Source organism: Strix aluco, chromosome 4 (genome assembly GCF_031877795.1).
Source record: "Strix aluco isolate bStrAlu1 chromosome 4, bStrAlu1.hap1, whole genome shotgun sequence".
Classification (NCBI taxonomy): Eukaryota; Metazoa; Chordata; class Aves; order Strigiformes; family Strigidae; genus Strix; species Strix aluco.
The window spans coordinates 60,397,372-60,420,223 of record NC_133934.1 but is presented as its reverse complement, the minus strand read 5'-3'; the positions used below and the strand labels follow the sequence as shown (position 1 = coordinate 60,420,223).

The following is a 22,852-nucleotide window of genomic DNA, read 5'->3' as shown; positions in this document are numbered from 1 at the left end:
ATAATATTCAGCAGCTTTCGGTCAAACTTACAGTAGTTGCTGGATGCTAAGGACTTTTGGAAAGTGAATTCTTTCCTTGTACAGCTGGAAGACCCTTTTAGCAATTCTCTTGATAAATCTATGGGACTGAAGTGGGTGCTTTTATCAAGTACACGCTAGATTTCTTTATGGAATGAACGAAGTTCCCACTTTTGTAAAAGTTGGGATTTTTTTTTTTTAAATTAAATCACACAGCTATGTGTTTCTCTCCCTGAGAGCTGGTTCCTGTGGGGGTTGTGTCTGACCCACAGTTGAAACTCCCCAAGCTTATTTGCTGCTGTGTAATGTTGAAAATCTAGCCACTAAACTTGGGTCTCCATTAGCTATGTTTTGCCGGAATAACTTATGCCAATGCCATGTATTATTGTTATATATTGTTTGGTGTCTACATGCTCTGGTCACACGCCAGGATCCTGGAGGTCAGATATACAGGCACAGCACAAAATGACAGTCCTTTCCCTACAAGCAACTTTAGTATAAGAAAACAGGAAAACAACTTATGTCCTCATGAATTAACAGCATACACAAGTGTTGGTTTTCCCATCCCACCACATCCAAGCTACGCATAAATATGCTACATAATCTACACGGACAGGTCACACCATTTCTTGTGCACATAACGACAACTGCAAGGCCTGACTTTGCTCTGGCCAAATTCAACAGCAGCTTGCATTCCCCTTCTGAAGGTGTTTCAGGAGCCTAAGACTGAAACAAAAGCCCAAGCTATAAAAATAAACAACAGTGTACCAGTACAAGCTAACCTAGGCTTAAAAGTTAACCAGCTTTGGTATTTGAACCAGGTTCCTCAAGGAAGTCATGCAGAAGGCCTATGCCCCCAGAACTCCTATTGCCACAGGCCAGCAAGTGGGAGATCACCCCTTTTACTCAGGTTTGCAAGGGCTGTCACACTCACTGCAGCGCCAGATGTTGTGCTTCTCAACCTAACCCTGTCCTACCCACTGCTTAACATTTGCTAACTTCAGAGGGGTATGTGGGGAAAAAAATCTCTCTGCTGTCTTCTAGGTTGGGGGTGGGTGGATTATCTGAGCCTCAAATTGAGCATTTAATTAAATCAAACAAATCAGGCACCTGCTGAGCAAGGCAGAGTCTGTTCCTGCGTGCTGGAGGCTGCAGAGAAAACCCTGAGACCTGAAGTCATGCTTTGTGGATGCGAGCCTTGGTTTCCTCTGGACAGAAAGCTGGGTGCAGAGTCCTGGGGCATTCCAGCCCCTTCCCAGGTCGTTCAGAGCAGAGCTGCAGGGTTAATACAAAAAGCGCCTTTAGATGCAGCTTAAATACAGCTTCTCTACACCCCATACAAGGGAGCCTGATCTCAACTGAGGTCTAGAGGTAGTAGTGAAATATAAAGCACACTCAAGTTTACGTTTATTCTTTCCACTTTTCATCCACAGATGTGCAATGCTTTCCTGTCAGGCCTGTTAGCAGAAAAGTTCAACATAGCAAAAAAACCATCAAAAAGCCTCAACTTCACCAGAAACTGTTTAAAATCACTTAATTAACTGGCTTGTGTCATGTTGCGTAAGTGATAGATGTTTTTTTTTTTCTCTTAGTGGTTTCTACAGTTTTGTGCATGGGTGCCATACCAATTTAATGACCTAGAATTATGTCTAATTGCTGTTTTACTCTTTCCCACACCATGTGGGGCAAGGAACTTTTCACATGATAACAGTGCCTTAGCTTTTTATTTTTTTATATTGTCATTTTCACTCACATCCTTTTATGCCCTGATCTGAGGCCTCTTAAAATGAATCTGTTCCATAGCATGGAAAGAGAATGACTTGGCACATCTTGCACTGAGAAGATGGCTCCCCAAAGGATGGAGTTTCCTCAGGCTGGTTGAACATTTTGCAAAGCCAGTGGCATCCAAGCAAGGTGTCTACACTCCCTCAGCAAGGGATCAGAGCACTTCCTGTGCACAGGAGGACTCGTTCTGCATGTTTGACATAGGTTAGATGAATCATGCCCTAAAAATAGTTGTTTTTTCCCCTTATTGTCTTATAAAGGGTGAAGACAAATAACTGCAACGTAATCACATACCCCAAACATGCATAAAGCAAAGGGAGATGAAACCGTATCCAGAGTGTACACTGTAATAGTTCTAGTATCTGAAGGAAGATATAGTAAAAGGAAGTATCATGGCCAGCGGTGGATAGAAAGAAGCAGGAGAGTATAAAGGACAGCACACCTAACCTATCATGTAGCTCAAACACACCACATCAGGGGGTACAAAAAACCAAGCATGTTTGTCTTAGAACATCCTCTGCCTAGTTAATCTGCACTCATTAAGCAGTTCAGACTCTTCAAGTTTCTAAACTGAAACGCTTGCTCCGCTCCACCTTCTCTGCCAAAGCATAATCCTACAATTGTGCTTTTTGGCATCAGGAGCATATGGAGCATAGGAGGAAGCTATGTTGCTCCAGCATCTGAATATCCAGCAACTCCCATTTTGGCACAAAAAAAAAAAAAAAAAGACGCAAGATTTTTCAGAAAGTGCTGTTTCTATTTTGACAACCTAAACTGTCAAATTTAGTTCCTATGTGAAGAGTGAAAGCTTGTGAGAATCTGAACCTCTTTTTTCTCTTGACAGCATGCGTTGCTGAGCTACATCCCACATGATTCCACTGCCACAGAGCGAGCACCAGCCCCGGCGGATGAAGGTGCTTTGGACTCCACGCCTGTCAGGCTTTCAGAGCTGCTGAACTCACACACCTCTGCTAGGCCTCTACCCACCTGCACGTTTCCCCTCAGGCGCTGGTACCATGAAAGCAAGACTGTTACACCCCCCGTGCCTGCATCCCCTGAGAGAGGAACTGTCACCTACTTCTGCCCAATCCTCCCAAGGAATGGTAGCTAGAGGGTAAATAAGAGCGTGGGGAAGGCGGGGGGGGGAGCGGCCCGAGGCCGCCCGCTGCCCCCTCAGAGCCACCCCGAGATGGCGGCCGGGAGGCCGAGGCGCCGCACCTCGCGCTGACGTCACTTCCCGCCCGCCTTGCGCGCGCCGCCGCGGGGCCGCCCCTGCCGGCCGTTCTCCCCCATGGCGGCGGCGGCGGCGGCCGGGGGGGCGGGCGGCGGCGGCGGCTCGGCGGCGCTGGGCGACAGCGGCGCCATCGACTACTCGGTGCACGAAGCGTGGAACGAGGCCACCAACGTCTACCTGCTGGTGGTGCTGGCCAGCCTCGCCCTGCTGGTCTACGCGCGGCGGTGAGGGGAGGCCGCGGGACGGGGGGGAGGCCGCGGGGGGCGGGGCGAGGGCTCCCGCCGGGAAGCGGCCGCGCCGGCCCCACGTGTAGCCGCGGCTCTCACCGCCTTGCCCCCCTGGCAGGAACAAGAGGAGGATCATGCGCATCTTCACCCTGCCCCCAGCCGCCGAGACGCCGCCCGAGCCCAACTTCTACGACAGCATGAAGAAGATCCGCCTGCGGCAGCAGCTGGAGATGTACTCCATCGGTGAGTCAAAGGAAAGAGGGGGCTCCACCCCCCCCTGCCCCCGCCCCCCCCTACCGCCCCGGGCCTGCGGGTTACCGGGGGGCGGTTGCTGCAGGGGCGGCTTCGAGCCCGCCTGTCCTCGTGCGGTGGGGACACCAGGGTGGAAGCCCGGTCCTGTGGCACCCCACGCAAGCAGGGGTTCTGCAGGAGCGCGGGTCACAGGATGGAGGCCTGAGGAGGTATGGAGTGGGGGAGCGGCCATGCAGTTCTCTTCTAGCTGTCCAAACGAATCCGATGTTGAAGTTAAAAAGAGCTGGGAATGGCTGAATATTGTCAAAACGTGAATGAAATTGTAAAAGTTGAGAGGCCTGTGGAATCACGAGTAATTCAACTAAATAAACTGAAAATAAATGAGGATTTTACTGTACCAACAAATGTTGCCACTCCCATCTTAATGTTGAAGGTCAGGATGGAGGTAGGAAAGAGCCCCATGGCTGATATTCCAGAGGTTCGATTCAGAGAAACACCTGTACGCTCTTCACATCTGCCATACATGCATGCCTAGAGGGCATATGGGCAAGAAATACTTAATGAGTTGAAACCACCTTTTAAATGTAAAGATTTCATGTAAAGATTCTTAAACTAGGCCATTGCATTCTGTAGGAACTAAAAAAGGATGTGCTTCGTACAGAGGAATGCCTGCTGGCATTCACTGTTGGTGTTTTTTCCACGCACACAAGTCTTTGATCCCCTTTGCCTTGCTAACCAGATTAATTTTGAAGTCAATGTAGTTGTTAGCTTGTGGCTTGTATATTGTGGAGGAGATGAGTGATGTGGAGATCAGCTGTGTGACTAATGAGTTGTTCAGGTCATCTGTAGCAATTACTTATGAAGCCATAGTCTTTAATTTTTTTTCTTAAATGAAAGGACCTGAATGGAATCATAGTTCTCTGCCATTAATGTACTGACATTTTGCTGTGACCCTGCTGTTCAGCCTTTTCAAGGCCATATGCTAAAGGACTAGTTCCACACAGTGACGGAAACTTCCCCTTGGGTGCCTAAGCGGTGAAATTACATTCTCTACTCTCAAGTCTATTTCTTGGTTGTTATCATATTTATACATGTATATATATAGATATGTATACATGCACACACATATATATACATGTATATAATAAATGGTATAATTGTTGTTGATCAGTGTTTCTTTTTTTCAGCAAGGAAGTATGAACAGCAGCAGCAGCCACCAAAACAGACTGAAAGCATACAGCTCTCAGTGGAATGAAGCCCACAATTGTAGGAACTCAGGATGTATTTCCAGTGCTGATGATAAGAGTCAGTGTGGAGCCATTTTCAATGCCTCTTACCTGATACATAGCTGAAGGCAAGGGGGAAAGGAAGGGGACTCTCCTAAAAACTTTGTTCTCCGTAGCTTTTCTCTGAGCCCTGTGAAGTAAACCGAGTGCCTGCTGAAACAAGCAGCAGGAGACTACCCAACACAGGGCAGACCAGCTCAGAGAAACCTCTGAGGGTAGAGAAGTGCAGTCTTACCAATGGTTTAAATTACTCCTCTCTCTGCTGGCACCTTGGAAATGAGCTCCTACCTTCTCTGGTAACGGCACGCTAGAGAAAGCAAGGCAGTACCTATCTGCCTGGAAACCCTTGTTCCTTGATCATGCACTGTTGGATTTACTGAATGCATTCAGTAAATGTGAATGAAGATACTGTGGCCTTACTGCCTAGCGAAGGTGAACAGCTTTGAGAGCCTGGAGTGTCACTGGCCATAGTGCAGAAAGATTCTGCCCTCTCTGTCTGTGTGGGGGTAGCGTATGTAATACGGCGAACCTTTCCTGGAGAAGCTCTGAGAAGTACACAGTGAATTGCATATCTGGAAGACACAAAGCCAATACTATAATGTTAATAGCAAAGGTGGTTAGCCTAATTTCGTCAAACTACTTTAAAGAATGGGATTGTCTATAGAAATTTGCATAACAGAAAGATCATGGCTTATCCAGAAGAGACATCATGCCCTAGTTACTTCTATCTTTCTAGGTAAATCACAAAATCAGAATAATGCAGAAATTACTTCTTAATAAAAGTATCTAATCATGAAAACTACTTGAAGATGTATCATGCTGTAATTCCTAACGTTATATGACTTGGGTAGGCTGAGTGGTGAACAGCACAGAGAACTGGGAGCATGTGCCCAGAAAGGGTTTTTTTTTCCGATTCTGTGCTAAAATGTATTGAGTCAGTGGTAAACAGCACTGCAGTTCCATTCAGACACGAGGAAACTTGGCTTCATTCATGAAATTTTATTAGATTGAAATTATCTGTACTCTAAAACGTGATCTGGGCCGCGCAGACTGTGGCAGGAGGCGGGTCAGCGGGTTTCCCCGGTGAGATGGGCTCGTTTGGGTGAAGAATTGCCATCTCGCCACCCGCGCCGACGGCTCCTTTTGGCAGCTTCCCGGCGAGCCGCCGAGGAAAACCGAAGCGTAACTCTGCGGGGCCGAGGGCTAGCGGGAGGAAGCTCCGTCCCCACGCAGCGACGGGGCGGAGGACGCCGACACCCCCAGGCCTGCCGGCGGCTCGCCAGCGCTGCCCGGCCTCCTCCCGCCGCTGCCTCCCCGGTGCCTTTCCCTTCCCACGTTACTCCGGCCGTAGGAAGACCCGCTCCGCACCACCTCCCCGGTACTTACGCGGGACAGGGACCCGCGGGTGCCCGCCCGGCGCAGGCCCCTCTGCCCGCGGCCCCGTCCACCCGCCGGAAGCGGCGCCCCTCCCTCTCCCCCCGCCCCGCAGCGACCTCACTTCCTGCTGCCGCTTCCGCCTCCGGGCCGCGCCGGTTGCTGCTGCTGCTGCCGCCGCTGCCGCTCTTGCTGCTGCCGCCGCTGCCGCCGCTGCTCGGAGGCCGGAGGGCGCCCGCCGGGCGGTGAGTGGGGCCGCGGCGGGGCACACGCGCGGGGCCGCCCCGCCCTCGCCCCTCCCCTCGCCCCGTCCGCCCTGAGGGGAGGTGGGGGGGCGCCTCACCGGCGGCGGCGGCGCGCGGGGGCCGGTGTGAGGCGGGAAGGGGCCGCCCGAGTAGAAAGCGCGGGCAGGGGGGGCAAGGCCGGGACCGGGGACGGGTCCGCTTGAGGCCCGGGGGCGGGCTGCGTGCCGGCGGGCCGGCCGGGTGGGCTTTCATCTCCACCCCCCCCTCCTCGGGAGGGCTCTCCGCCTCCTGTGCCCGGCTTCGCCCCGCGGCGGGCCGCAGCGTTGTCCCGGCGCGGGGCTCGTGGCTGCACCGAGAGCTCAGCCCCGCTTCGCGGCAGCCCTGCCTTCCCGAGCCGTCAGCCAGGAACGGGCAGCGCGGGGACGAGTCCTCGCTAATGGCGCATCTCCTGTAACGCTGGCCGGGGCCGCTGTCCTCCGCAGCCGCCCGGCGCGGCTCCCTGCGTTCAGTAAAGCAGCGTGTCAGAACGACCCCGTTCTTTCCCGTGCACTCAACCCAGCCGTCTCTCTGTCTGTAGCTGACGGTTTTACAATTTTCCTCTCAGCTGAGCTGGGAGCATAGCGAAGCATTGGAAATCTCAAGCGGCTTGCTGCTCCGCTTGTGTTCGTGGGCCTGAGGTAGTGGCTGGCACAAGTGTCTCACAAACTTGCTTGTCGAGACAAAACATTTTTAAGAGAAGCAACAAAAGCAAAAGCTTTTCCAGGGTGCGTACCTTTTGCGTTTGCTAGGGCGTTAGAAGAATGCTCGAGCTATGAGCCAAAGTAGTAGTGGTAGTGGTTTGTTTTCCTGACTTCAGTGCAGCTATTGAAGTTCTGTCCCTGCAAAACTATATCCTGTTTTGTTGGGGGTTTTATATGTCAGTTTTACAGTTCAAGTATGCTTTGGGATGGAAGGTGCAGTCAGCTTTTGAAATTTTATCTCAGATTTCTGCCGTGATTTTTACTCGTTAATTCGCGATACAGCGTGTAGGAAAAAAGTGCTTTCTTTAACTGGTAGTAAAAAATCGGTGCCTAAAAGCAAAGGCGGATAGGGTAGAGACAACAGATCTATTTCTTCTGCCTCCATTCTTAGTAGTTGGGCTTGTAGGCACACAGAGGAGCAGATTCTCAAACTCTCATGGAACTTTGTTCATGGTGAATTATTAGATGTCTTGGATGGGGAAAGCTTGTGACCTTTGAAAAAATTGTGCCAAAGTTATCTTTAGTCACGTTTATTTTTGAGAATGCTGTACAGAGGCAAGTCTTTCTAGCTTACCCAATACTGTTTAGAAAGCTATTATGATATACAGATGTAGTGGTGTCTGATCACACAAAGCATGCAAGAGAAGGCTTTCAAAGCAGTTAAAACTTTGCATCTATAAGGTACCACAAAAAAGCGTTAACAAGTTGCTCTCAATTACAACTCGGATGTTTTTGAGAATGTGACCGCTCTGTTGTGTCCATGGGAGCTGCTAAACAGTCAGATCTTTGTAAATAAATGCAGTCTTCAGATGGAGTTACAACCATAAGTCTATAATCTTACATGAAAACTATAATCTGTTAAGTGGTGGAAAAGTCATCTTCTCCTAACTAAAATGTGGCTGGCTAGGTTTTATACTCAGTGCTGCACAGAAGATCAAAGCTTTTCAGACAGAGCTTTATAAATTCTGTGAAAAGGCTCGAGAAGGCCTTAAATATTTCTAAGCTATGAGCGTGGCTGTGTTTGAAGCTGAAGAGGTTGTAAACTCTGCGAGGCTTGTAGTGAAAATATCTTCCCCCCTGCTGTGAGCATTTTGAGTTTCAGTCCAATGTGACATGCCCAGAGAGTATGAATCGGTATGTGCTAGCTGAGCCCAGATGAGAACGTAGCCTGTAGGAGCTGCAGTGGTGCCTTATAGCCATAAGAGTTACAAATTTTAGCAGCGTGACACTTGGGTGGTGCTAAACTTCCTCTCAGACTTCCCTTCCAAAACTGCTTGATCCATTGAGAAGACCTGCAGAGGAAGCCTTTGCTGACGCCAGTAGAAGCTCTGAAAATGGGGAGAAGATCCCAGTGCCTTCATCTGAGGACAGTTTGTGGGGAAGCTTCTTCAATGCAGTGCAAAATTATTCATTGAGAATATTCTAACCTGTGATGAATCTTTCTGTAATTTGCATTTTGCATATATGATTAAGCCGCATTGGCCAAAAGCCTGGTGATGGCACACGGCTCTGGAATGTCTCCCTGTTGCCTGAGCAGTTTATTCATGTTAGCTTACTTCCGTGAGCATAATCACTCCTTTTAAAGTCCTCCTGAACTCAGGAGTGCCGCTGCTATTGAGCAAGCCGAAATTATACACGCTGAAGAGAGAAAGGTGGGTATGTTGCAACTTAACCTCCCTTTCAGAAGAACTGAAAAGATTTTGTCCTGGCTCTAATTTCTACATTAAAGAGATTGAAAATTGTCACTACGTGCCTTCCTCAGTAGGGAAGAAGCACCTTGCTGGAAAACGTGTTATTAACTCTGTGATGTCTTTGGCCTGTTATGCCTAAAGAGCAATAGTGTTTGGAGGAGGCCTGCTGACAAAGTGCAGTCTTCAGTCACGGCTGCCTACACTCCGAATGAGAAGAAGTGATCAAAAGGCGTTCCCCTTCCCCTCCAAACACTTAAACTGTGTTTTAGTCATGGTAGGGAACCTGGGTGATGTCACCTACTTTATTAATGTAGTCACTCAAACAAAAAGGCAGCACTTGATCTTCTTGAGACAAGGCTGCCACTGAAGAGCAGAAGGTTTCAGTGCCTCAGGCCCCTGAGAATAGAGGTAAGATCCTTTACTTTGCACCCCTGTTTCTGATGTGGCATAAGAGTTAAGGGCTAAGAACAAGTTTATTGTAATCTAATGAGCTCCATCAGAAATTGTTGTTGCCTTGGTCGGCAGGACTCCCTGCTGGCTAAGGGACAGATACTGAGTATGACCAGAGATACTGACTGCTAGCAGAACACCCCAAATTCAGCACAAATGTCTCATGAGAAATCTATTTCAGGGAGTGGAAATCGGTGCTACTTCTTCCATAACAGAAGACAAGAGGGAGGAGGAAAAAAAAAACCCATGTTGTGTTAAGAACAAAAGGCTCAGGATTTTTTTAGTCAGGAAAAATCCTGCCTTAATAACTTCTTTTCCAACTCTTGGATAAAAAAGGGCTGATAAAACTTCTCAGTGCTCGGTTGTCTCTGAAATCTGTGTTTACAAGGAAAAGGCTAAGAACCTTTTTAAGAATGAAGGTGCTTTGCCTGATTTTTGCAAGGAATGTCTAAGCTTTGGGTGTTACTTTAATAAAAATAATTCCTGATCTTTTTATGGAATGTCTAAACTCTGGGCGTTACTTTAATAAAAATAACTTCAAACTCCAAGATTAACAGAATTGCTAAAAGGAGTTAGTTCTCAATGAGAAAAACAATAAACTGAATTTGGAATTTCTGAACCAAGCCCTCGAAGGCAATTTGTGGCAAAACTCCAGAAAAAGAAAAAGAAAATCTCATTGTATCTTCTTTCTCAATTATAACTAGGCACTGCTTTGAAAAGTGTTTCTCCTCTTGAAGAGGCCTAGGAATGAGATGTTTTAGGAGAACTGGGTTTAATTTTAATCTAGCAGTAAAATGAATTAAGAATCTTGAGAAGGGGCTGCTCAAATTAGGGATTTGCTGAAATTGGAGTCTGACAAAATACCTTACGTTTGCACGTCTGAAGAAGAACTTAGATCCTGAGTCTGCAAAGCAGTAGTCCCCTTCAATTTCTGTCAGCAAGGCTATCCGACATTAAGGAAATGGTTTTAGACATCCATGATGTACAGAAGGCATTGCTCCTGAGAAAGACCGCGGTTTGGACAAGATTATAGAAACATTTGTCTCTTTTGTAATGGAATAGAATGAGTATTTTGAAAAGACTCGTCCAGCAGGAGGGCTCTATTGCTTTCCAAAATATCCTCTGGATCATCCTGAAAACATAGTTTGTAATACGCTCTTGAGTGACAGTGTAGGGTGTGAAGCATAAATTCCTGAGCAGGAAAGATGTATGTCGGTGGTGCAATGGGAGACTCCATGTGATCTCGTTATTTATGGCACTTCACTCAGATGTCTTTCTGGGACTCGAACAGCTGCTGTGAACTTTACCCAGCACTGAGTACTCGGTATGTTTGAAGGACTGTGTTTTGCCGTTGCTCAGATCGTGGTGTATGCTCCGATGAGCAATATTAGAACCAGCTTCTGTGACACCGGTTGTAAAAACAGAGCAGAACTTAGGGAACCCTTTTACCGATGGATGAAAAGCTTAAAGGGGGAAAAAAAGTAATATCGTCTTCCATAGCTTTGGTGGTGGGCATCAAGGAGTGATAGTTGACGGCATCCAATTTCTTTATAGTGTAATATGGAAGGAAGTGTGGACTGACAGAAGAGGAAGACTTGCTTTTTCTTTTCAGAGGGAAGGTCGAAAGGGTAGAGTCAGAGGTGCAGGCTTTTTCAATCTTACCTCTTTTCTTCGTGACCATCTTGTTAAATGGCAGCAACCGTTGTTTGCAGGAATTTTCCCTCTCTTTGGTAAAGAGCTGTGGCTCATCATGCATTTTGATATGTGGTAGTGCCATTGCTAAATAGATCCAAATCTACAGTCAGATAAAGCTTGGAATAATTGATGCTCTTAGCTCAAATAAATAACCGAGTTCACATGATCTGTAAGTGGCCAGCAGATTTTTTTCTTAGGCAAAGTATGTACTGCTTGTATTGCACATTTATTTAAAGCTAATTTTAGCACAACAGATTGAGAATTCTAGCAGCCAAAAATACTGTTGTTGAGTCCGTTAAAAGATTTCCTTACCCAGACTCTATTTTTGTGACAAACAGAAAATATCACATCTTTTTGACTTCATATTCAGTAATGACCCAAAAGCGATGAAAGCATTGCACTCAAGGCCTCCAAGATTACTTTTGCCACTGCTGATGGGAGAATTGTTCTGTATCATTACTGTCTTCTCTTTCAACCTCAGCAAATCCTGAAATGCCAGAGGCAAACCACTCAATGGCTGATCAGAGGTCCTGGAGATGCTGGTATGGCAGTGCTCTGAAACTTGTGGCTTGGACCGCTGTATGAGCATTGCTTAAGAGCATTGTAGAAGTACTCTGTTCAGTATGTCGTCTTTACACATGTGAGACAGAAGAACAGGAAAGAATTTATGGCCTCTTAGAAAGTATTAAGATCATTACTCTGGAACAGAGTTTCTAAGACTGCCGCGTAACTGTTAAACAGCACGGGAAAGTCATTGAGAAGTATGCAGTGGGACAACTTAGCTGTCATTGAGACCTGTGATTTTATTGACTGATCAGTATGCGATACTCAAATAGAGAAAAAAGTTGCATGTGGTTGTATTACTTAATGAGCTAACTGTTGACAAAGTGGGGCCTCTACCAGTTCTGTTAGTGCTATTTTGATCATTAAAGCTCCATTTGTTTATGAACCATAGGCTGGGACAGGAGTTTTCTCTTGACCAGATGGTTGCCTGAAGATCCTTCTAAAGAGGGATGAAATGGTGTAATTTTCAGTTGAGGCAAAGAAGTATTCTCTTGCCATAATTCACAAGTTCCAAGCCCGTAATCAAAACACTTGCGGTAAAACAGTGATGTCTATGTGGTGTTTCTCACAGATGCTGTAAAAACTCTGTCATCTCCTTGGGGGGCCATCTTCCTATGAGATATCAGCCAGACCTACTCTTTCTCTCCTGAAGACTTTGGGATTAAGAACCTGTGGCTTGGGGTCCAAAGTTTTAGCTCCAGAGGCTGGAAGAAGAAAATGCAGCCCAAACAGTTACTGAAAGCAGGACTGTTTTGGGGAGACAGGAGGATACAGAACTTCAAGTTGCCTAAAGAGTCTCCCTTCCTTGTCTGCTGCTTGCATACATCATTATATCAATTTTTCCCTAAACTCTTGTTGAGTGTAGGTGTGGCTTTATACCTTGATGTCTCTTGCAAGCGTTGTGTGAGCAGAAATGTCAGTGACTAATTGCACTGGAGCTTTAGTAAGTACTTGGCATAATAGTCATGATGCTCATGAGCTCATCCATAAGTAACAACATAGGCTAAAGTTACTTCACAGAGGAACCTGCAGCCCACAGGAACATCAGCCAAGAAAAAAAAATGGGATTGGTTTTGCTTGGTTGGACACTGTTGTTCTTTATACAGGCATGGAGAAGGCAGGGGAATTCTTTGCTTGAAGGGAGAGGTTCCTGTGTGACCTTGAAAAGCCCAGCATGGTATGCTTCTTGTCTGTTCTTTTATAACTAAATTTAACAGGATCTCGGAAGGAATGGGTTCAAAGAGCACATCACAGGGCAAAACAGTTTGCTTATAAGGGTGGCAGGTCTGGAGTGGAAAAGAGAGCTTGCAAGATCTGGAAGAGGGGAGGGCCTGGTGTAATTCTGGTGGAGCTGCCAGCTTCCAGCAGATCCCAGAAATTTAGCGTAACAGAAGTGTTGCTGGATGACTGATGGAAGCTGCTAAATTGTTGCCTTAACCGCCCTCAGATTATGTTCCTGATCTGTAACAGAGCACAGTACGGCATGGGAGTTTATGGTGCAAGCCGGACTGGAGCCCTGGGAGGGTAAGAGAGGTTAATAGCTGTGCTAGTTCCCATAGTGCAAGGACAAAGGGATGTTTAAATGAAATTGAAAATCAGTACATTTGAAACCTCGCATAATTGTACGACATGATATTACCGAGGCTAAAAGTTTAGACGGATTCCAAGCAGACCTGGACATTTATATATATAATGACAATGTCCAGAGTTGCAGTAAATAGGATTAAAAATAAATTAAACATATAAACCTTCATGCTAATTGATGAGGTCAGGAAGGAATTTCCCCTTTGGGTGAATTACATCATTGTTCACTACCCGAGCTGTTCCACCTTCTGAAGCATCTGGTCCCGATCACAGGAGGCAGGATTCTCGAACAGATGGACCAGCAATCTGACCTGTCATGGCAGTGCTTAGCTTACCCTGCCTGGGTAGGATCTTGTTGAAAGTGTTTGAGAAGAGTATTATTTTTAGGGTTTTCTGAGGCCACCTGTACTGCAGTGTACATCTGCTTTTCCAGTTTCTCATTGGTGAAAGAGGACAACTGTTGACCAAGTGCCTTTAACGAATCCTGACAAGTGCCTGCTAACACAGTAGCAGCAGCCTGCTTAAAGATGAAGGCTGTGGTAGACACATAAGGCATTGCTGTATTGCTTCGTAGATTAAAAAGTAGCTCTGTGAGCAGCTGAACTAGTGAAGATGAGAGTTTTCTGCAGCTTTCTTAGTTTTGGTGGCACTGTGGTACCTTAAACATCTTCCCTTCTTTCTTTCCATTACCCAGCAGTACCATGAGCATCCCTGATATTCCCAACAACAGTGTCTGATCAGCCTCTCACTGTCTTGTAGTTCTTGGGTATATTTAATCAAAATGTGATGTGTCTCTGATGTTTATGAGCCAGGCACGTTGCTCAGGGGGCTGCCTCAGTTATTTATTCTGCAAGCCTGTTGTAGGATTGAGCACCTGTGAAATCTCCATCCTTTTCCATCAGATTAGGTTGAAATTGGCCTTATAATTTATGTTTCTTTGCATGGGACAGTAGGTGTGATTATGTAACTGTTGTTTCCTAGGGAAATAAGGAAAAATAGCAGTCTTCTAAGCAAGTTGGCATGGAATACTTTTTCTCTCAAAGCAATTAGGTGCATGAACAGTTACACCAAATAATTGAGGCATGTGTGCCTTTAAAACACGCAGTGTTTAATCTTAAGACTTTCTCTAAGGTACAAGGGTAAGGCTTCCTTGCCAAAATACTGTAATTGAGTTAACAATTCAGGAGGTTTCTGTGTTTTGTTACTGAGCTACAAAATTCTGCTGGTGTTGGCTGCTATGAAGATCAAAGTTAGAAGTACCAGCCTGCCAGTAAATTGTCTCTTCAAAAGAAAACTGAAAATTCCTTGGTTGTTGCAGGTGACATGCAGTGTCAGATCTTTTTTGACAATTATTAATCTTTTTCTGCAGTTCTCTTTCTGCATGCAGCAGCGAGCAGCCTGGATGTGTTGTAATTTGTATGGTGCATATGCTGAGTGTAGACATCTGATTAATGAGTGAGGATGTCAACAATAAATTGAATTACTTGTCCGCAGTTAATTTCTGGTGCTCAGAGAGAATATGGAGTTACAATGATTATGAAACAGTGAAATTGTGGTTTCTGTTTCTTGTATACAGTGATCGTCATGATAAAAGATTAAGGATCACTGTGATATAAAATAATTGGATGGTATCTGGATGTGTTCTGGATGTCCTGCTGACGGGACATTGTGTGGCTGCCTCAGCTTTTGTGCTCTGTAAGCTCTTGAAATCTGTGATAGTTGCCTTTCCTGATAGGCGATAGTGTGTTTCTCAATAGCAGGCATGATCACTGAGGCACAGGCTTTCAGAATTGTTTGCCTTCTAAGCACTTCTGAGGGTAAGGACTTCTTCAAGAGTTCAGAATTGAGGGAATATGTATTTTTCTTTGACATATAATCCCTGCACAGCAAATACATTTCTGTCCTGTTACTTAACAGCTATTGTTTCTGCAATACCCAGAGTGTTGTCAGAAGGTTTCTTTGACCGCCCAAGGCTTAGTTATCTCCTCTACTGCAATGTGCAAGAACCAAAGCCAAGAATTTTGTGCTCGGATGGGACTCTGTTCCTATAGCTGTAATTGAGTTAACAGTGTAAGAGAGCCGAAATGACCCATCGTTTCTCTGGGAGGAGTTGGCGAAGGGATACACTGTCTTTCTGAGTGAAGCGTGCCCCATGTATGGAGTATGCTGCTGTCAAGTGCTTTTGCAGAAGAAAGGAGGATTTCAGATGGGAGGTGGAATTCTGAGAATTTGAGATGGTAGCTGATAAGAGGTAGGGTCTGCTCTGCCTCTGCTAGGAAGAGATTTTGGTGCTAATGTTTATTTAAAGATGGCCTTAACCCTAAAAGGGAGATAAAATTGCTTTCATGCTTCTGTCTCACTGAGAGCTGGCTGGCAGAATGGTTTTGGTCCCTGCTTATCTGCCCTGAAAGCTTCATGGCTGGGGACGCTGGGGAAATAATTTCCCCTGCACCCCTTCATTCAGCCCTCAGGCAAAATTTTGAGCCAGCAAATGGTTTGGGCTGCTTGTTTGGACGCAAGATGGCTGTGTCTCCATTTTGTGTATGAGTCATCCTTCTGCCTTTTTATTGTTAGGCTCTGAACAGTGCTGCTCTTGGCTTTGGGCCCACTCGATCCCAAGTTGTGGATGGCAGAAACAGATAGGCAAGTCCCCTCCACCCGAACCTCAAACTTTATGACATGATTTTGGGAACAAAGACATGTTGAAAATACCTTAGACCTTTGTCAGCTTGTAGTTAAATTGCTGTAATGCAGAGGAAGTGTCTCTGGTAAAAACGCAAACATACTGTGGAAGTTATGTAGATTAAGGAGCAGTGGGGAAAGTAGAGGAGAGGCTCACATCTTTATTTTTCATCTCAGTTGTGGGCTAGAGCTTTACTTACTTGGACAAAGGGGTCCTGGGTAAAGATAACTTGCATTGTTTTCAGTAGCGGATAAGTTAGTAGATGGGTCAGCGGTTTCTTTTAGTTGAGCTGACTCCCTCAGACTAGTTCGGCAAGCTTGGCAACTGATGATATTTTCCAGAGTATGTAAGGCTAGCCGGTACAGGATTTCTCCTGCTCGTCATGTCAGGAACGGAGGTGCAGATTGGGAGATTTCATTGGTTACCCCAATTTTGGCACATGATGTTTACATATGTAGTTTGACAAAACTTTGCTTTTGTGAAAGGAACTCTTTATTTCCTAAAAGGAACTTGAATGGAAGTTGGGATTTTATTAAAGACACAGAGGCATATTATTATTCATCTTTCCTTGCTTCATCCCTGTGATGTTTCCTGTTTTGCTTCTTGAGATACAGGTGTCATGATGAGGAGCTTCTCAGAAACAGAAGTGGATGATGAGTGGAGATGAAGAAATCATACATTTAAGAAGTTGGCTCAAGTTTCCGTTACAGGCATGGAAAGTTTCTGAGACCAAGCCATGCGAGAAGAACATGAGTAAAGAAGAGGGAGATGTAGACCCAGACTTTCTAGAAGGGATTGCAGGATTTGAGAGGACGCTGCACAAACGTCACATAGTTTTCTCGCTTATTCATTTGCCTGCGCCCCTGGATTGTAATACTTTGTTTGCATATCTGTTTGGAAGTTGAAAAATCCCCTCACTTCTGTGTCTTTAATATAATCGTGGCTTCAAGCTTGTTTTAGGAAGAGCAGAACGTCACTGTAGTTCTTCTTTGTGGATTAGATAGCTGCTGCTTTGTACTTGAAATCAATTTTGGTTTTTTTGTAGAAACGTACATTGAATATGGAGAGGAACAGACCATGACCATTATGAAATAGGAAATCAGGGGGTTTGCTTGCATTTAATAAACACCCTTTGCATAGAAAGTGTGACAGGTGCATAGGGAAAAGAAAAAAAAAGTGCTAGCCCTCTAATTTGAGTAACCTTATAATGTATTGTTCTTACGCTGTCCTTAGACAGATGTCAGAATCAAATATTAATCAGTTCAGTCTTTTTTATTTAACTGTTGATCACAAAAATATTCCAGATAGGTAAGATTTCTTGGCAGGGCTGTGGGGTTTTAAGAGCTTTTTAGAAAGGTAGTTTTTTGAACATCTTGGCTGTTATGTGAAGTATCTCCAAGGAAATACTAGCCATGCAGTCCAGCAAGTTACGATGCTGTGAACAGACTTAGTTGTAGTAAGTCTCTGATACGGAGTTACGAAGATTTCAACATACAGGTATTTAAAATTTTAAAATTAAATGTAATTTCCTATATTAGACAGTGTTGCTGGTAGAGGCAAAGAGCATCTTATCTGGTGTTTTATCCTTAATAAAAGGCTATGGCTATTTTTGCATCCTGACTGAATATTTGGCCTTTAAGAGTATATAATTAGATGGAAGAGTAAAAGCAGTTGTTAAAGGACTGTTTTTCTAATGAAAATAGTTTGAAATCATATAATTTTAGTTTCTTCCGAATAGATATGATTAGTGTGTTGGAAATTGTTTTACAGTGGATATAAAGGGAACAGTTGAGAGACAGTGGCTGAGAATGTGTCCAGCTATTTTTGTAGCTAAGCGTTATATTTTTTCAGTCTCTTTACTTAGATATTTCCATACAATTGAACAGTTAAATTACAATTGGATACAAAAACTATTTGCACTTAGTAATGTTTATATTTTAAAATAGATTTTATTGTACTAATTGATAAGTAAATCTTAATGACTGTGAGAAAACCATAGCCTATATTATTACTTTGATAGAAATTTGAATATGAGATAGTATTGTCTGTATCATATAAAAATGTTTTCATGGATTTTTAGCTGCTGAAACTGAAATCAATAAACTTCAGTTACTGTTGTTGACTGGAACAAGTAAATCTGCACATTTCTGTTTTCTTCGTACTACCTCTGCCTCTACATTCACCTAGTGTTTCTTACAGCATTACTCCTTTCAAGGTATTTGCCTTCTTTAGGTCGACCTGTGAGGCACTCTCGTTGTGGGTTTTTGCATGTTCTTGTAGAAGACTTTCTTGATGGAGAACTGTGCCTCTGAGTTTGTGCGATTACTTTGTTCTCTGAATAAACCCTAGAGAATTCCAGACAAAATAAAATTCCAGGATTAGTAGGTAGCCAGTAGGTCAGTTTGTAATTTTTTTCATATTTTAAATATATTTGTCAGTAACTGATGATTGTTTTAAAGTAGATACAGAATGGTCTTCTGCACACCTGAATTTCACATTAGATTAGTGACATCAGTGTATCCCAGATTGAATGTACATAGTGAACAATATATGGTCTATGTTCTAAAGAATGGAAAATACTTTTTGCTTGGTTGAGAAATTTTTAAAACTGGAAAGGGTTATGTTTATTTTAAATCCCTGGTACTTTGGATTTGAAGGAGACAAACTTGTAATATAGCCCAAATTAATTGTAATCTGTTTAGTTATTTGTATTAAATGAAGTGATTCAAAGGTGTTTATGTCTGCTGAAGTTTTAAAGAAAACAAAATCAAATTGTGGGAGATAATTGGTTAAATGCTTGGAAACAGTGTTGATTGAAATATTAAGCCCATTTTGGGAGTAAAGTATTCTACCATTTCAGAGCAACTGTTTTCACATCATTTTATTAATTTGATTTAATTCAATATCTGGTTAATTCAAGGCTGAGGAACTGATTGACAGTTGAAAAAAATGACACAATTAATTTTCCCTTTTAAATTTATGTGTAGAAGAGATGGAAGAGGAAATGACTTCTGTGACTTCAGAAGGTCTCAGTGACCAGAAACAACTAGTTGTTTATTAATTATAGATTCTTTGTTTATTTCTTTAAAAGAAAAAAATATTTTATATACTTTTTTCTGAGTATTTAGATTCTTCACAGATGATCCACTTGCTCATTTGTTTTATGGATAACAGTGAGTTTCCTTATCGGTATGACAGAGGTAGACTGTGGTCCCTTCCAAGTCTTGCAAGAAATGTGCTCCACATGTGCTTCCATACTCAGAGGACTCTCTTCATGTGGTGTGGTTGTCATACCTGGCTGCCATAGATGTAATTTTGTTTACTTTTTTAGGGTTTTTTTTCTCCTTTTTTGCTTGATTTTTTCCGATACTTCAGCGCTCTGGGAATTTGCACCCTGCCTTGGAGTGGTGTGGCTCTTTCAGTGCTTGTATGGAGCAGAGAGGCCTGTGTCAGCACTGCACCACTCCCACTGTCAGGTAGATAATTTTCTGCAAGGGAAATGCATAGGTCTAGAGTCCTCATTCAAGCTGTGGTGGGCATAGCAGGATCCTGGCACGGCTAGCTCTGATTCTTGCCCTTCTCCAGAAAGCCAGGGAAGAGGGAAGGTTCCTCATGGAATCACCTTTGCTATTCCTCACTTCTCAGCAGCTTCCATGCTACCTTCTTCCTCTGGGCAACTGTCAGGGTGCTGTAATACATCCCTATCATCAGCACAGCTTAGCTATAAACACATTTTTTCAAAGAATGAGACACAGTAGCAACTGGTCCTGTTTGCTGGTACCGTGTACTTAAAGAAATATCTTCTGTACCTTAATGACTTTCTCTTCTCTTTGTAGCCTCTGTGTCAGCAAGCAGAGGAATTTTAGCTGCTCAGACTCTTGCCACAGACAAATAAGCTCAGCAGTTCACTGGAGGTAATGTGTGTCCTGTTTTCCTGCCCATACCTTTAGGAAGACTCTTTGTGCTCCACCTGGACATGGGCACTGGACTGCTGAAGCACAAATGCTAATGTTACCAGGGTTTGCTCCCAGGCTTGGAAAAGCCTAAATAAAACATGGAGCCATCTCTCCGTGAGCAGTAACTCATCTGAGGGAGGGAGTTCTTGATAACAAGATCACTGACCAAGCCACTATATTGAGCTGGTTTGTAGGTCTGCTTTTCCTGTGATTTTCAGTGCTAATTCTTGCACAGGAGAAGCACTGGAGAGAAACTTTTTCCTCTGCAGAGGATAAAGCCTAGCTTTTCTTGACCTGCTTCACAGGACCACATGCCCTTAGTAAGTCCTCTTGGAGGTGTTCACTGAGCCAAGTACCTGACTATGGGACATTCTTTGGCATGTTGCATTGGCAATGATTTAATTCCTAGCCAATGTGACAAGTCTGTTGGCCACCTGTTTGCTCCAGCAGCATTGTCAACCTATGGTGAAGCAGCATCCATATTAACTCTGCCTTGTGGGTAGAACTCAAGGTTTTTTGCTTCACCATCATACTTCTCATGTTTCTAGCAGCAAAGGCTACAGGAGATAGGCGTTACATGGACTCTGAAGAAGAGAGATCAGCAGCTAGTGGGCTTTGAAGGTGGGGGGGAACAGGCCTATTAGTTGACTGATGCCATTCTTTGCATGTTCTCCAGACAGTATTAGTCACAGTCACCAGCTTACTGGTGTAATATTTGGCTTCTATTCCTATGAAATGAAGCCAAGGTCACAGTTTTCGTTGCTGTTTTCACCTTTATATCTTTATTACTGCAATGCTTGTAGGAAAAAAAGGCAGAATTTTCATTGCCACAATGTATTGGCCTCATCTACTTCCACTTACTCCTGTAACCCCAGTCAGCACCTCTGAATGTCATCGTTCCTCCTCTCTTTGGTTATACCCCTGGTCCTTTTCTCCCTTTGGCATTCAGCTAGCTCATTTCAGCAGTGCTTGGTCTTCTGTCCTGCTGGCCACACAGATTTTGGAGGTTGTCAGTGAGAGCCAGCCAGTGTGGTTTGGCATGTTGATAGCTACTCACTCACTCCAGTTCCCTTTGAAGAGAGAGAGTTGCTGGCCTCCGGGGAGCCCCAGCCATCACTTCAGGCTCAATGGGAAAAGACTCCGCAGCGGTTATTCTCTGAAACCCAAACCGAAATGGAAATGGCAGGAATCTGGGGCTTGAGGTGTCAGGTTTCCTTTATCTGAAAAATTTGCATTGTTGACTTTTGGCAGCCACACTCTGGCTTTTTACCATGGAGATCTTTGCATAAGCCTCTGAATTTGCAAAATGTGTATTTTTGGATTGCCACAGGGCAGTTTCATGGGCAGTTTTTATGTTCTGTGTAAAGGCAGTATAGGTTCGTTAGTAATTGAGGATAATGCTTCCAGAGTTGTCAGCAGTAGCCAGGGCTTTTCAAAATACTTTGCCCATGCTAATGGCTTTCTTCAGATATGGGGCTGGGGAGTGAAAATGGTGGATTAAGCTCAGGGAGGCTCTGAGCAGCAGTTCACCCCTCTCCTTGGACTTAGTGTGGACGTAGTATGCTCAGTATCTGGTGAATCAGCCAGAGTCGTGAGCGATACGAGTCTAGTTCCCGGCATTAACTGGGACAGTGCTTGAATCAGTGCTGGCCAAAGCCTTGCTCCTTCAGAGTGGGTTTGCTGCCTTTGAACTCCTCCTGGCTCGGCATGGGCTTGTGCTGTGGCAAGGGTTGGAGCCACCCTGGCTCTCCCAGGCCACACAACACCCGGAGCCTGTGTCATCCTCTGCGCCAGCCCTAGCCTCTGGCGACTCCAGTTGTGGGTTCCTCCTTTTCATTTTCCCAGGGCTCGCTCGCCTAACAGACAAGTGTGATCTCAAGCAGAGTCATGCTCTGTAACATGGCAGCTCTCCCTGCATGCCTATGCGAGCACAGCCAATTCAGCTCAACCGTGGGGAGTGGAAGTCTCCTGGCTGGGGTGAGATGTCCTCTTTGAGAGCCCTGTGTCTTGCTGGAAAAAGAGATTTGGACGACAGTGTGACACAGTTCAGAGCCATCAAGAAAGCCTATCCAAATGGTTTGCTTCCTCAGAGCAGAGGAGTTGCACCGTCCCTGAATGCCAAGTGACTTTTTAATTTTTACGTCTACCACATTAGACTTTCCAGACAGTCCCTGAGATGTTTTTTTTCTTGCAGTGAAACATGGATGTATCTCCTTCTATTCGGAGATTATTCTGATAGATAACAGAATGTGTTGGAGCTTGCTACCCACTATACAAAAGCAGATATGCTTTTGTAGGTTGGACCTGGCTCTTTCCAGCTTGAACTGTGTTTGTAGCTATCTGCTATCTGCAGAGCAGATATTCAGAGTTTTGTTGGTATTTGTTAGGCCCAATGGACTTACCGAAGCACCCAGAAATGGTGCTGTGTTTGGTAGAGCTGTGTTAAATCTCCGTTAGCCTCAAGGACCTCAGGGCTGATTTTGAGGTTAATGATCAGCATGTGGTGGTGTCCTGCTTCAAGTCACCCCTGGTGTAGATGGTCACAGGGGCCTTCAAAACAAGAAAGAAGGGTATTGCAAGAGCAGGATTTCTTTGAGATACTGTGTGATACCTGTGCAGTCATCTGCCACCCATTTTCATTCCTCATTAATTTTATTTTCTTTCTTTATAGATTGAGGGTAAATAAGGGTTCCCAGGCAGGGTCAGGGGCACAAATACTGATAAGTGAAAGAAAAAATCCCCTGTTCCAGCTGCTTATGGCTCCCAATTTTAGAGTACCATCAGGTATGTGACAGCCCAAAAGCTCCCGTTGCTGGTCAGTAACCTAATTTAAGTTGGCACAATGTAACTGGAACAACATCCTGCAGCTTTCAGATATTTTTCTTGTATTTCTGTTTCTGACCAAATGCAGTTTATAGGTATTCAGGTTCCCCTTCTTGCAGGTTTTTATTTTAGAAAATTCTAATCATCTGCCATTATTTTCTACTCAAAATGTAAGTATTTTAAAAAAAGTATAATTGCTTTGTGTATAGATATAATGTAGCCTTCCCATCTGAATGGCAAAAAGG

General features: G+C 44.6%; 2 protein-coding genes across 7 annotated transcripts in view; both read left to right on the top strand.

Moving 5' to 3' along the window:
- Positions 1-3,050: 3,050 nt before the first annotated feature.
- SMIM19 (small integral membrane protein 19) lies at positions 3,051-17,964 on the top strand. 3 transcript variants are annotated; one of them, XM_074823289.1, is made up of 3 exons: positions 3,051-3,261; positions 3,383-3,507; positions 16,443-17,964. In XM_074823289.1, exons 1-3 carry the CDS (start codon positions 3,095-3,097, stop codon positions 16,493-16,495), a joined length of 345 nt encoding a protein of 114 aa, XP_074679390.1. In that variant the 5' UTR covers positions 3,051-3,094; the 3' UTR covers positions 16,496-17,964. The 3 variants fall into 3 exon arrangements, with proteins under 3 accessions (XP_074679390.1, XP_074679389.1, XP_074679388.1); XM_074823288.1 differs by lacking the exon at positions 16,443-17,964 and adding an exon at positions 4,704-5,604; XM_074823287.1 differs by lacking the exon at positions 16,443-17,964 and adding an exon at positions 3,694-3,921.
- Positions 6,319-22,852, top strand: part of SLC20A2 (solute carrier family 20 member 2) — a 58,013-nt gene continuing 41,479 nt past the window's right edge. For all 4 annotated transcript variants that reach the window (XM_074823283.1, XM_074823282.1, XM_074823281.1 and 1 more), the window contains exon 1: positions 6,319-6,421. The gene's annotated coding sequence lies outside the window, so the exon portion shown is untranslated. The remainder of the gene's footprint in view (positions 6,422-22,852) is intronic.